Source organism: Ictidomys tridecemlineatus, chromosome 10, assembly GCF_052094955.1.
Source record: "Ictidomys tridecemlineatus isolate mIctTri1 chromosome 10, mIctTri1.hap1, whole genome shotgun sequence".
Lineage (NCBI taxonomy): Eukaryota > Metazoa > Chordata > Mammalia > Rodentia > Sciuridae > Ictidomys > Ictidomys tridecemlineatus.
The window spans coordinates 86,975,293-86,991,137 of NC_135486.1; the positions used below are offsets into that span (position 1 = coordinate 86,975,293).

The 15,845-nt window shown below is 34.4% G+C and overlaps 1 protein-coding gene across 2 annotated transcripts in view; it reads left to right on the forward strand.

Annotated features, from left to right (window-relative positions):
- Positions 1–15,845, forward strand: part of Itga8 (integrin subunit alpha 8) — a 168,619-nt gene that overhangs the window by 111,693 nt on the left and 41,081 nt on the right. For both annotated transcript variants that reach the window (XM_078023365.1, XM_005330865.5), the window contains exons 23-25: positions 580–660; positions 10,162–10,267; positions 13,048–13,206. In XM_078023365.1, the coding sequence (XP_077879491.1) occupies positions 580–660; positions 10,162–10,267; positions 13,048–13,206 (346 nt within the window). The remainder of the gene's footprint in view (positions 1–579; positions 661–10,161; positions 10,268–13,047; positions 13,207–15,845) is intronic.

Sequence of the window (15,845 nt, forward strand, 5' to 3'; positions counted from 1 at the left end):
CATGAACATACACTGATTTTAACATTAACTTAAGAAATAAACCAAGAGGAAGATAAAATTGCTGCCAAAACAATGTATGGTATGAGGCATTCCAGAGCCAAACACAAATGCTTTTTCAATTAAGTGCTGCTCTGGATTATTCATGCCAGTTCCCCTCTTTATAAGCATGGAAAATCAGGAGTTGACTGTGTTGTCGTTTCCCATTTGATGGGCAGTGAACATGATGCTCAGAGATGTTAAGGAATTTGTCCAAGGTAGAAGCCAGAAAATGAACTCAGCTAAATGCCTTTTTGCTTTAGCCAATGAAACTAAAAAGCGTTGGCTTCTCTAGATCTGTATTGTATTTCCAGATAAAGTGTCTCCTCATGGAAAGTTGTTTCCTTACTGTTGGTCGTAAAAGATCTTAGCATTGCCCTGTACAAATGGTTATGATTTTGTAGAGTGAATATATCATTGTTTTCTGAATGATCAGGTTAGGAATGTGTGTTGCTCTTGTGATCACCAGAATGTCTTTTAGGGTCATATAGTGTGTAACACACCTGAGGAAATATATTTAAATAATGTATCATTGTGTTTTAGTTCCAACAAGGACAATCCAGACAGCAATTTTGTGAGTTTGCAGATCAACATCACTGCTGTAGCTCAAGTAGAAATAAGAGGGTAAGTAATAAACAAGACATAAAAATAATATAATAGCATGCAGTAGCAGTAGTGGTAGTATAGCTCCATGTATGTAAAGACTTAAGATGAAATACTGGTAAAGATTATATGGAGAGGCTGGGGATATATCTCAGTGGGTAGAGTGCTTGCCTCACATGCACAAGGCTTTGGGTTCAATTCCCAGCACCACACACACACATACCAAAAAAATTATATGAAATATTCCTAATGTATTAAAGATCACAATTTGTTACTAGTTTTCATTCTTTTCTACTCATCACTAACATTCTATCAAAAAATACAGTAAACTTTGTATAATAATTAACTCTAAGTATATCAAAACATCAGTGAATTCCCCAAACTGACAGTTCAGTAATCAAACTATAAGAACCAGTTGATGAGAAGCTAGATAAAATAGACAACCATATGATTGCCTGAAAATAAGGTCACTTTTCAATAATTATTTTAGACACAGTGACAATTTATCCTCACTCTATCACACATTGAGTTTAATAAATAACTAACTCTCAGATGCAAGGGTGGATGGAATATACATTCTGTATTTTTCCCTTTGGTCTTGCTCTTTGAGGAAGGTGCCAATAAGCAGTCAACTGAGAGACAGGAGGAAAGTGGTCAGTGGACTGGCCAAGTTCTTGTCTTGTACAAATATGGAATCCATTGATCTTGTTATGGTAATTCTGCTGTTTTCAGAATAATCAAGGACTTGGTTAAAAGTGTCAACTGGTGTTTTGGACCAATCATCCTTGGGGTTCCAAAATATTGGTTCCCTTCCTTTTCCACAGGTCCTGAGTGGTTTACACTCCGCCACGATAACAATGGATTTCTACATTTCCAGAGCCATTCTCCATGGGCCTTCTTATGGCTGTCCCATGGTGCTCTCACAGGGACCCTGCCCAGCTGTCTGGGTACCACTGAGCACACCCCCAGTGGATTAGATGATGATGATGATAATAATAACATGATATTATTATCAATACTGCCCAACACTTATCACCATTTTTTGTGTGCTAGTCCATGTATTACATCTTATTACATAGTAGTATCCTAGTACAAATAAAAGAATTATGGTACAAGAATTCAAAGGCTATACAGGAAGAAAATAGCCAGAATATGTACATTGGCAACTTGTCTTCAGAGCTCATGCTCAGGAATGAGCATGCTGTCCTGTCCTGCCTATAAGACAGAGTTTTTTGGGACCCTGTCTAAAAAATGTATGTATGTATGCTCTGTGATTTTTGTATTCAAACCAGTATTTTTATTTTTACCCAATTTTGTGCACATACTTGTAGTTCATTCATTTTAACTGCACAACAGTCTTACATTGTAAAAATAGAACACAATTAATTCGTTCATTCTACTTTTGATGAAAATTTGGAACTTTTCATTTCTCCTTTTTTTACAAACTTTTTCATGCATGTCTTCCAGTACACAATGGACAAATGTCAGCCAGGCGTTATGTTGAAAACTGGAATTTCAGGATCAGAGAGTTTACACCATTTAACTTTACTAAATAATTTCAATCTCTTTTTCAAAATAGTTATGTCAAGTTTCACTCCTGCCATAAGTGTATGAGAGTTTTCATTGCTACACATTATCAGATAAAATGGTCCAGTTTTTAATTTTAAGCCATTGATGGATAAGAAAGAACATGTAACTGAAAGTTTGATATGCAGCTCCCTATCCTTAAATGAAATTGAGATTTTTTATAGGTTCATGTCTCTTAGTTATTCACATTCAGAAAAATTCTTGTTAATATTATATACATATTTCTTCTAAAAAGGATTGACTTTTTCTTGTCAATGAACAGAACTTTGTTTCTATTCAAGAATTTAGACACTAATCTATTAATTACACATGCTGCAAATATCTTTTCACAATTTATGGGGTCTGTGGGTTTTTTAAAGTCACATTTACTTAGTTATAAATTACATACACTAAAATTCAGCCTTTTGGGAGTCCAGTTGAAGAGCTATAAAACCATAAAAACTTTCAATATAGAACAGTATCATCACCCCAGTAATTCCTATAGATTCTTTTCTAGTCAGTCCTTCTCCTGCACTCTGGGAATCTTGATCTATTTTTTTGTCACTGTATTTCTACCATTTCCAGAATGTCACATAAATGGTCTCATTCATTCAGAGTACACTTGGCATAACGAATTTGAGAAGCATCCATTTTCTCACCTGTATCGGTAGTCTGCTTTTTTTTTTTTTTTTTTTTTTTTTTTTTGCTGGGAGGTATTCCATTATATGATGTCCTGCAAGGTATGTGTTATATGGTGAGTATATAAGTTGTCTATAGTTTGGGGCTGTTAAGAATAAAGCTGCTATGAGCATTCACAGCCAGGTCCCTGTTGAGAATTTTGTTTTCACAAATGGATATACTGATTTGTTCAGGATGTATATGTTTGTAAGAAATTGCCCAACATTTTCCAGAAAGGTTATGTCATTTCCATTTTGCATTCTCACTAGCAATGGATGAGAGTTCTCTAGTCATGTTCATCCTAGCCACCAAGTTTTGTTTGTTTATATTTAGTCACTTTAATAAATGTGTAGTATATCTCCCTGAGGCTTTATTTTCATTTGCTTAATGATTAGTTGTATTGAGCAATCTTTCAATGCCTATTTTCAACTCTTTTTTTTGATAAAGTGTCTCAATTTTTTTCCTCGTTTATTATGTGATTGTTTGTCTTTTTCTTACTGAGTTGTAGAAGTTCTTTACATATTCTAGATAGAAAATCATTCATCGGTTACATGTCCTGAAAACATTTTCTCCCAGTCTGAGGTATGGCTTTATATTTTCTTAGCTGTGTTCAAACAAAAATTTCTAAAGTTTGCATGAAATCCAATTGATTTTTTTCACATTTTGTGCTCTTTGTATCCTTAGAAATATTTTGCCTTTCCAAAGTCACAAATATTTTTATCCTCTGTGTTTTCTACCAGAAGTTTTATAATCTTAGATTTTACATTTAAGTCTCTGATTAATTTTAAGTTAATTTTGTATTTGGTGTGAGGTAAGAGCTGAAGATTGTCCATTAATTATGAATCCATCAAACAGATTGATCCATTGATGAGATTAGAGCTCTCATGATCCAATCATCTTCAAAAGACTCACATGTAAACACTGTTGCCTTGGAGATCAAGCCTTCAATCTATGAGCTTTTGCGGGGGGCGGGGAGGGGCATATCAGATCCAACCCATACAGTACTATTATTTTCCTATAAGACTTTCAGTAGCATTCTAAAATTTTGACGTTAAATTTTCATTGTAAATCAATTCAAAATATTTTTAAATTTCTTTTATGATTTCTTCTTTAAGTCATGAGTTGACTTATGGGAAAATATTTGTTTGATTTAGATTTTTGGAGCTAATCTAGATGTTTTATTTTTGTTGATTTCTGTTTCTGTTCTAGCTCTTGATGAGAAAAAAACACTGTTTTTAAAAGACAAGAAAACATAAGCAATTTTTTTACTATTATATTTTTACTTTTTAAGGTATTTGGAATTAAACCAAGGGGAGCTCTACCTCTGAGCTACATCCCCAGCCTCCTCTTTTTAAAAATTAATTTATTTAATTTTTATTTCAATTTGTTATATATGACAGTAGAATGCTTTACAATTCATATTACACATATAGAGCACAATTTTTTCATATCTCTGGTTGTATACAAAGTATATTCACCCCATTCATGTCTTTATACATATACTTAGGGTAATGATGTCTGTCTCGTTCCACCGTCTTTTCTTCGCCCATCCTCCTCCCTTCCCCTCCTACCTGTTTGCCCTATCTAGAGTTCATCTAATCCTCCCATGCTATGCCTCCCAATCCCACCATGAATCAGCCTTCTTATATCAGAGAAAACATTCAGCATTTGATTTTGGCAGATTGGCTAACGTCACTTAGCATTATATTCTCCAGTTCCATCCAGTTACCTGCAAATGCCATGATTTTATTCTCTTTTATTGCTGAGTAACATTCTGCTGTGTACCACAATTTCTTTATCCATTCATCCACTGAAGGACATCTAGGTTGGTTCCACAATTTAGCCATTGTGAATTGTGCTGCTATAAACATTGATGTGGTTGTGTCCCTGAGGTATGCTGTTTTTAACTCCTTTGGGTATATACCAAGGAGTTTGATAGCTGGGTCAAAAATGGTGGTTTGATTCGCAGTTTTCCAAGGAATCTCCATACTGCTTTCCAGATTAGCTGAACTAAGTTGCAGTTCCACCAGCCTTTTGCCCCACATCCTCTCCAACACTTTTAGTTATTTGTATTGTTAACAGCTGCCATTCTGACTGGAGTGAGATGAAATCTTAGAGTAGTTTTCATTTGCATTTCTCTAATTGCTAGAGATGTTGGACATTTTTTCAAATATTTTTTGATTGATTATATATCCTGCTCTGAGAAGTGTCTTGGCTCATTTATTGATTGAGTTATTTATTTTTTTGTTTTTTTTTTGTTGTTGTTGTTGTTTTTTGATGTTAAGGTTTTGAGTGCTTTATATATCCTAGAGATTAGTGCTCTATCTGATGTGCTTGAGGTAAAAATTTGCTCCCATTCTGTAGGCTCTCTATTCACCTAACTTATTATTTCTTTTGCTGAGAAGAAGCTTTTTAGTTTGAATCCATCCCATTTATTGATTCTTGGTTTTAAGTTTTTCACTATAGGAGTCTTATTAAGGAAGTTCGGGCCTAATCCGACATGATGGAGTTTGGGGTCTACTTTTTCTTTCATTAGGTACAAGATCTCTGATTTAATTCCTAGGTCCTTAATCCACTTTGAGTTGAGTTTTGTGCATGGTGAGAGATAGAGATAGATAATTTCATTTTGTTACATGTGGATTTCCAGTTTTCCCAGCACCATTTGTTGAAGAGGCTATCTTTTCTCCAACATATGTTTTTTGGTGCCTTTGTCTAATATGAGATAACTGTAATTATGTGGGTTTGTCTCTGTATCCTCTATTCTGTACCATTGGTCTGCAGATGCCAATACCATACTGTTTTTGTTACAGTTGCTCTGAAGTAGAGTTTAAGGTCTGGAATAGTGATGCCACCAGCTTCACTCTTCTTGCCAAGGACTGCTTTGGCTATTCTGGGTCTCTTATTTTTCCAGATGAATTTCATGATTGCTTTTTCTATTTCTATAAGCAATGCCATTGGGATTTTGATTGGGATTGCATTGAATCTGTATAGTACTTTTGGTAGTATGGTGATTTTGACAATATTATTCCTGCCTATCCAAGAACAAGATAGATAGTTCCATCTTCCAAGCTCTTCTTTAATTTATTTCTTTAGCATTCTGTAGTTTTCATTGTAGAGGTCTTTCACCTCTTTTGTTAAGTTCATTCCCAAGTATTTTATTTTATTTTTTTGAGGCTATTATAAACAGGGTGATTTTCCTAGTTTCTCTTTCTGAGGATTCGTCACTGATTTACAGAAATGCATTTGATTTATGGGTGTTGATTTTATATCCTGCTACTTTGCTGAATTCATTTATTAGTCCTAGAAAATTTCTGGTGGAATTTTTTGGGTTCCAGCACTCTCTTTTACACCTTTTTTGGAGACAGGATCTCACTAAATTCCACAGCTTGAGCTAAGCAATGCTTCTGCCTCAGCCTCTTAAATTGCCGAAATTACAGGTGTTCACCACCATGCCTGGCACTATCTTATTTTTATATCTTTTCAAAATTTTCAGCTATTATATGTGAACTTCTATCTTCTTCTTTAAGCTTGGCTTAGTTTAATTTGACTAGCCAAAAATAAGTGGGAAGTGTTTAGCAATTCCAAAATAAATTTAAAGTTGGGAAATATTTTTATTTAATAAGTCATAACTCAATCCAAAGCTTAATGGAACTGTCTTTATTTTCATATATTTATTTTATGAGATGCATTTCTGCCATCACTTACAGTAAAAATAAAAGAAGAAAATTTCTATTCAATTGTGCCAGTAATCCAAACAGTTTATTAAAGTTAGGTTTCTCACATGGGTACAGTTATTTCAATTGTTACATTAATGTCCAAAGTCTGTTCTCTAAGACAGTATTGAAGTTCTTTTGGACCATTTTATATAGTAAAGCTCTTTCCTCTGAATATGCAGCAAAAATATTTGTTCCAGTGTTTATTTCTTCAAGGAATGAACAGTTGCTATGCTAAACTTAACCTTCCATGTTCAATCTTAAGAAAAATTTTATTTTCTTTTGTCCAATAGTATTCATCTGAACATATTTTATCACATGTTATCTTCTATAGTATTTTTTTCTTAATTTACTGTTGCTCTTACACTTTAAAAAATAAACCAAAATGGATTTTTGTTGAACTGAAAATTGTACATAACTACTTCATTCATTTCGTAGCTAGATAACACCAACATTGTCTTTGGTCCAATTTATATGCCATTTGTTGGGACAAAGGATCAATTTAGCATAGCTCTATGGGAAGTAAATTTGGCCACTAGAGACATCAAAACATATTGAGCTTATGAAAAGATAAATTGCAGGATTTGCGAAATAATCAGAATTGGATGGGTTTGTATTAGGAAGGATCATGATCTAACCAAGGTCTATATAGGATACTGTCCACAGCATTGTTCAGACAATAAATGAATGCCTTTGCTATTTGAAAGTAATAGGATTTCAAAACAGGGTTCACAAAATACTACCAGACCCTCAGACTTGAACTTCTGGACAGCATACATACTTTAACCTGTCAAAAACCTAGTTCCTTTATTCCAGAAAAGTTTCATTTCAGGAAAATTAGGTTAATATAAAACACATACCAAAAATGCTTTAGCAATTTATTGAATTAATCCCAAACTGCAAACAACCCAAATGTCCTTCAACAGGTGAATGATAAATGAATGGTGATACATCCATATCATAGAATATTATGAATTATTGATAGATGGACAACTTGAATGGGACTCAGAATTATACAAAGTGGAAAAAGCCAATCCCAAAAGGCTGTCTACTGTATGTTTTCATTTACATAACATTCTTGAAATGACAGAATTGTAGAAATGTGGAACAGATTAGTGGATGTCAAGAGAGAAAGGGAGGATGGGGACACAGGAAAATAAGTGTAGCTATGAAAGGCTTTCTTTGTGGAAATAAAAAATGTTCTATATCTTAACTAAATCAATGTCAATATTCTGGTTGTGACATTATATACAATAGCACACCTTGTTTTAGAAGATGTTACCATTGGGGGAGATTGATTTGTGGGTATAAGGGATTTTTTTATATTATTTCTTATAAATTGCATGTGAATCTACATTATCTCATAATGAAATTTAATTTTTTTAAAAAACTATTCCTTGCTTCCAATTCCCTTCTGATATCCAATGCTACGATTAACAGTACACCAATCTTTTTACTAACTGAGGATCTCCAAGGATAATGCTCTAGCCTCTATTTTAGAAGGGTGGTATATTCAATAGATATAGTTAGATTACTGCACAGGCTGCTCATTCCAAGAAAATTAGAATATTGTATTTTTTTCTTGATGATTTGCTTCCTTCTTTATAAAAAGCTTCATGTTGAAACAACAGTGTGCCACTGATTGACTTGGGACCCATTCTTTTCCATGGTTTCCCCAGCTTTTAATCAGTCTTCAGTGGATAAATAAATAAACCATACTGTTATGACCCTTTTTAATGTTTATTTTTCTGTGCTCCATGATAAATTATATTTATTCGTATATTTCTACTTAAGTTTTGTTACAGAGCCCTGACAGGAAGTTTAAGTTGTGTTTACTAAATATCATTGCAACTTAGTGGCCCCTAAAGTCCACATGAGTAGGTAAGCTGTAGTCCTCACCTGCAGCTCACCCATTATTCTCTGTACACCAGTTTTCCTTTTGTGTATAAAATGAAAAGTTTTGATCACATTGTCTCCATAGTACCCATTAAGGTCTAAAAATTTGATTTTGTAATCCTAGAGAATTTATAGCCAGTCCTATAGGATTAAAAACCATAAGAGCCAAAATTTCAGAGAAAATGTATTCAGGTCTATGTTTGTTCTCTATGAAAAAAAAATTCCCAGAGATGCACAATAATGAATGTTGAGCATGGACTCCCCTCTCTATTGCCAGCTGAGAATAAAGTAAAGATTTGGGTAAGGAAGTTGGCAAGGCCTTTGGGAATGGAACTCATGATCTCTGAGATTCTATCTAATGAAAGCAACACACCATGTCCCGTGCTCTTTTCCCCACTATATCCCCAGGTTTGAGCATAACATGATTTGATCAAATCAAGCAGGAAAAGAGAACACAACATAATGACAAGAACAAGGCATGATGACAAGCCAATTTGAATAAGTGATTTTTGAGGTGTCAGCACAGCATAGCTGAGCCCTACACTTCTTACTTAACAGTTACACATTAAGGACATGCAAAGGGACTATAAATTTACAATCTAATAACATTTTGTTTGCCCATTTTGAAATGCCCTTCTCCCACCTCTAGAAAACAATGCACCCAAATTAACTTTGATCACAAGCATTGGAGATGTTTTCCAATTGTCTGTGGTATACAACCCAAACAGTTTATCATAATTTCAAGATGAAGCAATACAGACATACTGACTTTAAGTTACTTGCTTTGGGTCATAATTTAACACAATGAGTTGTACTTTCTACCTTGGGAAGAGATTACCCCCAAGGAGGAGAAAAACCAGTAACCTTTAAATTTCCTAGAGACTGTAGTAATTATTGGATATCCCTAAAATGGCATTTGGGACTCACCCTTGCATTTTCTACTCTAGAACTCAATCATGCTTCATTTTGTTCTGGCTCTAAACCTGGTCTGGTGAGAGGTCTGATTACATTCATAGGAAACTGAAAAAAATATCTAGGAAAAAGGAATATACAATGACTGCTTTCTATTCTGAAGTCTTAAACCAGAAACAGTATTTCTTTACAACTGGACATCTATCACAGAGGATTCTAGAAATTTACACACACACACACACACACAGAGAGAGAGAGAGAGAGAGAGAGAGAGAGAGAGAGAGAGAGAGTATCTCACTTTGCAATATGACTTAAAGCAAGGATTATATAATCTTTAAACACATAAACATACACACACACAGGATGGATGGATGGATGGATGGATGGATGGATGGATGGATGGATGGATGGATGGATGGGTGGATGGATAGATGGATGGATAGACAGATAGGTAAATGGACAGATGGATGCATAATGTTCAATTACTCCTCTCAAGAATGCTCTCTGCCTCCTGGTGTCCAAGGATGAGGTGCTATAAAATAGTTGATCTCTGAATAGGAACAAATGTTTCAAATCCTCCACTAATTCCTTCAGTCATTTTGTTGAACTTCACTTCTAGTGTTTTTCCTTGTAGACAAATATCTTTTGAAATAAATTGAAAGCCACCTGCTTTGTCTGATGACAGTGCAGTGTACACTAGTGAAACATTCCTCCCCTGGGCCATCAGTAGCAATTAACACAGCACTCCATATTTCAGAGTATCCCACCCTCCGCAGATCATTCTGCCCATTCATAACTGGGAACCAGAAATGGAGCCCCACAAAGAAGATGAAGTTGGACCATTGGTGGAGCATATTTATGAGGTAGGTTTGTTTTTTTCCCCTTTGCACTGGGAATTGAACCCAAGGATGCTTTATCATTGAGCTTCATTCCCAGAGATTTGTTTTTTTGAGACAGAATCTCAATAAGTTGCTGAGGGCCTCACTAGATTGCTGAGACTAACCTCAAATTTAGATCCTCCTATATCAGCCTCCTGAGTTTCTGGGATTACATGCATATGCCACTGTACCCAGCTGGGTAACAATTTTCTATTAGCTGTTTTCTAAAGTATGGCCCTAAGCTTATCTGATAGTGAAGTTGTATTAGGGTTTTATTTTTATGTTCTTTATTAACAAACATACAGCATTTTAAAAGACACCAATCCAAGTTTTGAGCTTTATATACTATTTAGATTCATGCTTTTATGCTATCACATTTCAGTGGGTGGTGGGAGATGTTCTGGGCACTCACAAACATGGTCACTTCTCCTTGGTGGTGAGAGCCATTACATGGTAAAAAACATTTTATCTTGTTACTGTTTTTCTTTATTTAATTGTTCTTTGTTTGCTCTCTTTTTAATATTTGAATAGCCTATACATAAAAATATCTAATTCCCTAGACTCTCTTTCATTTCAGATAACCTTAAAACCCACCCATTGAAGGTCGCCAATTAGAAGGTGCCAGATAGAAAACTTTATTAATTTTTCTTATACTAAAAAATGTACATGAGATATAATACATGAGATGGGTGTGTCGCAGACATCTAAGAATAAATTTATTTTTCATTCAAATCACCTGATTAGAAATTAACAACTTATTTTAAAGTCTTAAATAGCCTGTTGATTAGTAAAATATTTTCCAGAAGCAAATAAGCAAAATATGAAAAGAACCTGATATTCTTTTCCCATTTTAAGTCTTACATTGTGAACAAGGTAAAGATTTATTGACATGGAGCTAACTATTTTTTTTTTTTTTTTTTTACAGTTAGAAACCAACACATAGTAAAGGGTTAGTTTATTCATTGTTCAGCTTTTTGGTTTGATTTGGTAATAAAGTTAATGCTATTAGTGGAAAATGGTTATTCCTTTTCAAGGGAATAGAAACTGAATTTTGATAAAATGAAGTTCTAAGGTGTTTTCTGATTGAGGTACCTTCTCGAGAGTGATAATGCCTTATGCTCTTTTCCTATGTAACTTATGCCATCAATTCAATGATTCTAGCTTTGACTTTCATCTCAAGCTACAGGGTCACGAATAGCATTCTCTCAGAGCAACTATAAGCCATTTCCAAACTGAAGAGCTGTTTCCATAAGTGGGGGAAAAGCCTCAAGTCCTGAGTAGGATTAGCCTGGAAACCTCTATTATCTGTCCAAACTGCAGCTCAGGTTTGCAAGCCCTGTCCAGAGCTGGATCAAAGTGTGGCCCTAAGCTCATCTGATAGTGAAGGGATAACCCCGTCCCAGTGGCATTCAGATCAAGAACCTCACCAAAAAAAATGAAAAGCTGTCAAATAATTTATTAAATTTGTGTGTGCCTGTTTCTGCTCAAGAAAGTTGAAACTTTATAGTTTGCAGAAAACACTCAGACTCAATCATTCCCAGGGTAGTGCTGTTTCTGATCTTAGCATAAAGAGATCATAAAATTTTAGGGTAATTACCAGCAGTGCCAAAAGCAATCATCAAATGTTTCTTACATGCTAATCTCATGTCTCATAATATACGGTACCAATGAATGCCATACTTCTTTGATAATGTCAGCTAAATAGGCCACCTAAATAAGCAAAAAAAAAAAAAACAATTCTTGTTTCATAGAGCATGATAATTATCAGAACTGTGGGGCTGAGGGGAAGATCCTTGTTAACTTTGAAGTGAATTTCTAAGTCCATGATAAATCTAAATATGCTTAGTGTTTTTGGCAAGCTATTTTGTGTACTGTGAATATGGGATTTGTGTGTTAACAACATCCATCTCTTTATTCAATGTGGCCTTTTTTCCATGGGATTTGCTGATTAAAACAAAAGTAGCTCAGCTTTGAAATGTGCAAAATGAACTGTAGTGAACACCTGCTGGCTTTTGCCCTTGATGGACAACCATTTTCCAGAGAGTACAAGAGAGCGCATCACATATGGTTGCAATTGACAAGTAGTCAGGGAACAAAAGGCAGATTTCAAATATAAAGAAAAAATCAGTAAGTTTTGAAAGCATTTAATTATAATTGCATTTCTAGTGCTAATAATACAAATTCAAGGTAACCATTGCAATTATCAGGCATGGTTAATATAGGTTGGGCAAATATAGGTTGGGCATGCCTATTCTGAAAATCAAAAATGTTTTCCAAAATCCTAAACTTTTTAAGACCTGACATGATATCACAAGTAGAGAATATCATACTTGACCTCATGTGATGGGTCACAATGAAAGATTACCTTTAGGTTTCAGGTGAATATGAATTATCAATGAATTTTGTGTCTAGAGTTCAGTCTCATCCCCAAGAAATCCCATTATATAAGTGCAACATTCCAAAATCCCAAACACTTCTGGTCCCAAGCATTTTGGGTAAAAGATGTTCAATCTGTATGATCTTCAGTGAAGAAATCCACTTTCAGAGCTTCACAGACCAGACCAAAGAGTTTTTTTCTAAACACTATCACATCACGCTTTCAGAGTTCCTGATTCCCATATGGACTTTTTTCTTCTTTTTCTTATTTGCTAGAGTTATTATCATGATGACTTACAACCAATAGCACATAGGTACAGGTCAACGAAGTTGGATTTCATATCCCCACCTTGAACTGTACCATTCCATAATCTGTCACTTGCTTACAGCTGCACAATATTGGACCAAGTACCATCAGTGACACCATTCTGGAGGTGGGCTGGCCATTCTCTGCACGGGATGAGTTTCTCCTTTATATTTTTCATATTCAAACTCTGGGACCTCTTCGGTGTCAAACAAGTCCTGATATCAACCCACAAGATATAAAGGTAAGAGTCTGGTCTAATCATAGCTTTATATACTTTTTATAGTAAGGAAAAAGTAAAAATGGCTGCTTGTTTAAAATTAAAATAGCACAGTAATTTTATGTTGCTTCAGTGATCATTGATCAGAGCTTTCCTTTTAGTTTTCCAATTAAGCACCAAATTTAAATGTCACTCCTAAAAAACTTAAATTTTCCCAGGTTTTATTGCGCATAGTAACTTGTCATTATTTAGCCCATTTCAATATGCATCTTTTATGTAGGGTTTGATGAGCAGCATCACCAAATCAAAATCATTAATAGATATGTCATGTTTTGGAGAATTAGTACAAAATTCTATTTTTGAAGTCTTTTTGGTATATTTCCATAAGACACAAGCATCTTTGCCAGAAAGGGCTCTTCCAGCTGTTGCCAATAGCAAGTGGTAAAATGCAAGAATTTGCCAAAGGCTTCTCTACTCCCTGAAAACCCCCAGACTGGAAGCTTATGGAGAAACCTAAAGCAGCAGTGTGCTGCATCTCTTAAATGCTTCCAAATCACCTGGGGATCTATTGAAATGCAGGGTCTGGAGGACCCTCACATTCCACCTCTCTGCAAGCTCCCACCTCCTGTGCACGTGATGGTCTGCTGGAGTTCATTAACAAGGAGCTCAAGTGTCCAAAGAGCTGATCCCATCCAGATTAAGATCCAAATTTGGCTTAGGTTCCTTTTGAAAAGGAAAGAAACGAATTAGCATAAGCCCTAGAAAATGTCACATTTGTATGAAAACAAACAAAACAAAAAAATTGGTTAATCAGATGGTGTCCTCAGAAGACAATGTTATTTAAGAGCAAATATTCCCTTAGTAGCTACAGGAACACAGTAACTATGGGGCAAGGGCAGGTTTCCTGAAGTATTTGACTTAACCATCTGGGGCAAAGGGTAGCTTTGACCCTGGGCCCAGGCATTGGGTCACTGGGAGTCATAATAGTCTTTCTGTGTTAACCCATATGCCTCCTTATTCAAAGACAGGAAGACAAAAAGGAGACTCAATGGTAAAGGACTTGTGGGGCAACAGTCTATTTCTTCATGGAGAAACAATAAATAAGGCCACTGGTATTCCATAAAGTTATTTAAAATACTTGCTCCCTAGGATTCCCCCCCATTTCCTCTTTCTTCACTCTTCATTGGGATAATTTTAACATCCTAAGAGACAGTGTAGTTCCTTATACAATGTCTTCAAATATTGATGTATAACATTGAAGTATTTCAAACTTTTTCATATTCTTTTTTTAAAATTAAAATTTTTATTTGTTTTAATTAGTTACACATGACAGTTCAATGACCTTGAAATATCATATATTTGAATCAGATGGGATATAATTTCCCATTTTTCTGAGAGTACAGGTTGCAGAATCATATTGGTCATGTAGTCACGTATATACACACAGTAATAATAATGTCTGTTTCATTCTACTATTGCATATTCTAGTCTGTATTTTTCATGTACTATATTTTGTCATGGATTCTTAAAGCACATGATAATGCGGAAAACTTCTCTCTCTGAGTGCAATGTTTAGTTTATATCTGACACTATTTATATATGTTTGTATATATTGTGTAACTTGTTTAATGTTCACTATGTTGGTTGTGAGTTATTTTTTTTTTCTTTGTGGCAATTAAACAATCATTTACAGTGACTGGAATAGTATTAATAGATAACTTGCTTAAATGTTGACAGATTCATGAAAACCAAGTGGTAGTATACACTAAGCACCTGGTATCCAGGACTTCCCACTTATTCTGTAAATACTCATAGATTTTCATTAAGAATCTGTCCAAAGCTAGAAATTTTTTTAAAATGCAACTTCTGCTCATTTTCTAAAGTTCTAAACTCCTAAAAATTGAATATAATATTTGGTAACAAAATTGCAATAGATCTCTAAAGTAACTAATTAGAATAATATATGAATTCTTAAAATTCTGAATTCAAGAAAAGGTTGAAACAACATTACTTAAAGGTTCTCGAAGTATATCTACTTATATTTAATATATGCCCTGAAAGTCTAAAAGACTTTTTATCAATAAATAGAAAATAAAGTGGATAACCAGCATATTTCAAATCAGTGCCTATAAACAATTGAAAACATTTGAAAATTATTTTCTCTTAAGATATTAAATAATTTCTTGGTCAAATTGCTACTAATTCACTTGGCAATTTATTTCTTCCTAGAGAATGGAAAGATAAACTGTATTTTCTGTCTTAAATACAAAGTAGAAATTAGTGAAAAGGAAATTGCAGTTATATATATGTTCTTATATATATTCTGAAGTTATATTTATGTTCTTATCTTCAGCACAATAGGCATCAGACATTTCTGATTTTTTAAAATAATTTTTTATAACTTTATTTATTTATTTATTTATTTTTATGTGGTGCTGAGGAAAAAAAAAAACTCCAGCACCTCACTAGGCAAGTGGTCTACCACTGAGCCACAACCCCTGCCTGACATTTCTGATTAATATCAATTTTAAATTCTTGCATCAAAGCTAATTGTTGGTTTGTTTTTATTTGTTTGTTCTGTTTTTTAACATGGTATAGAAAGTTTTATTTTTTGGTAAGAAGCAGAGAAAGCAGGTTTAGTAAAAGGACCAGGGAGGCAGAAT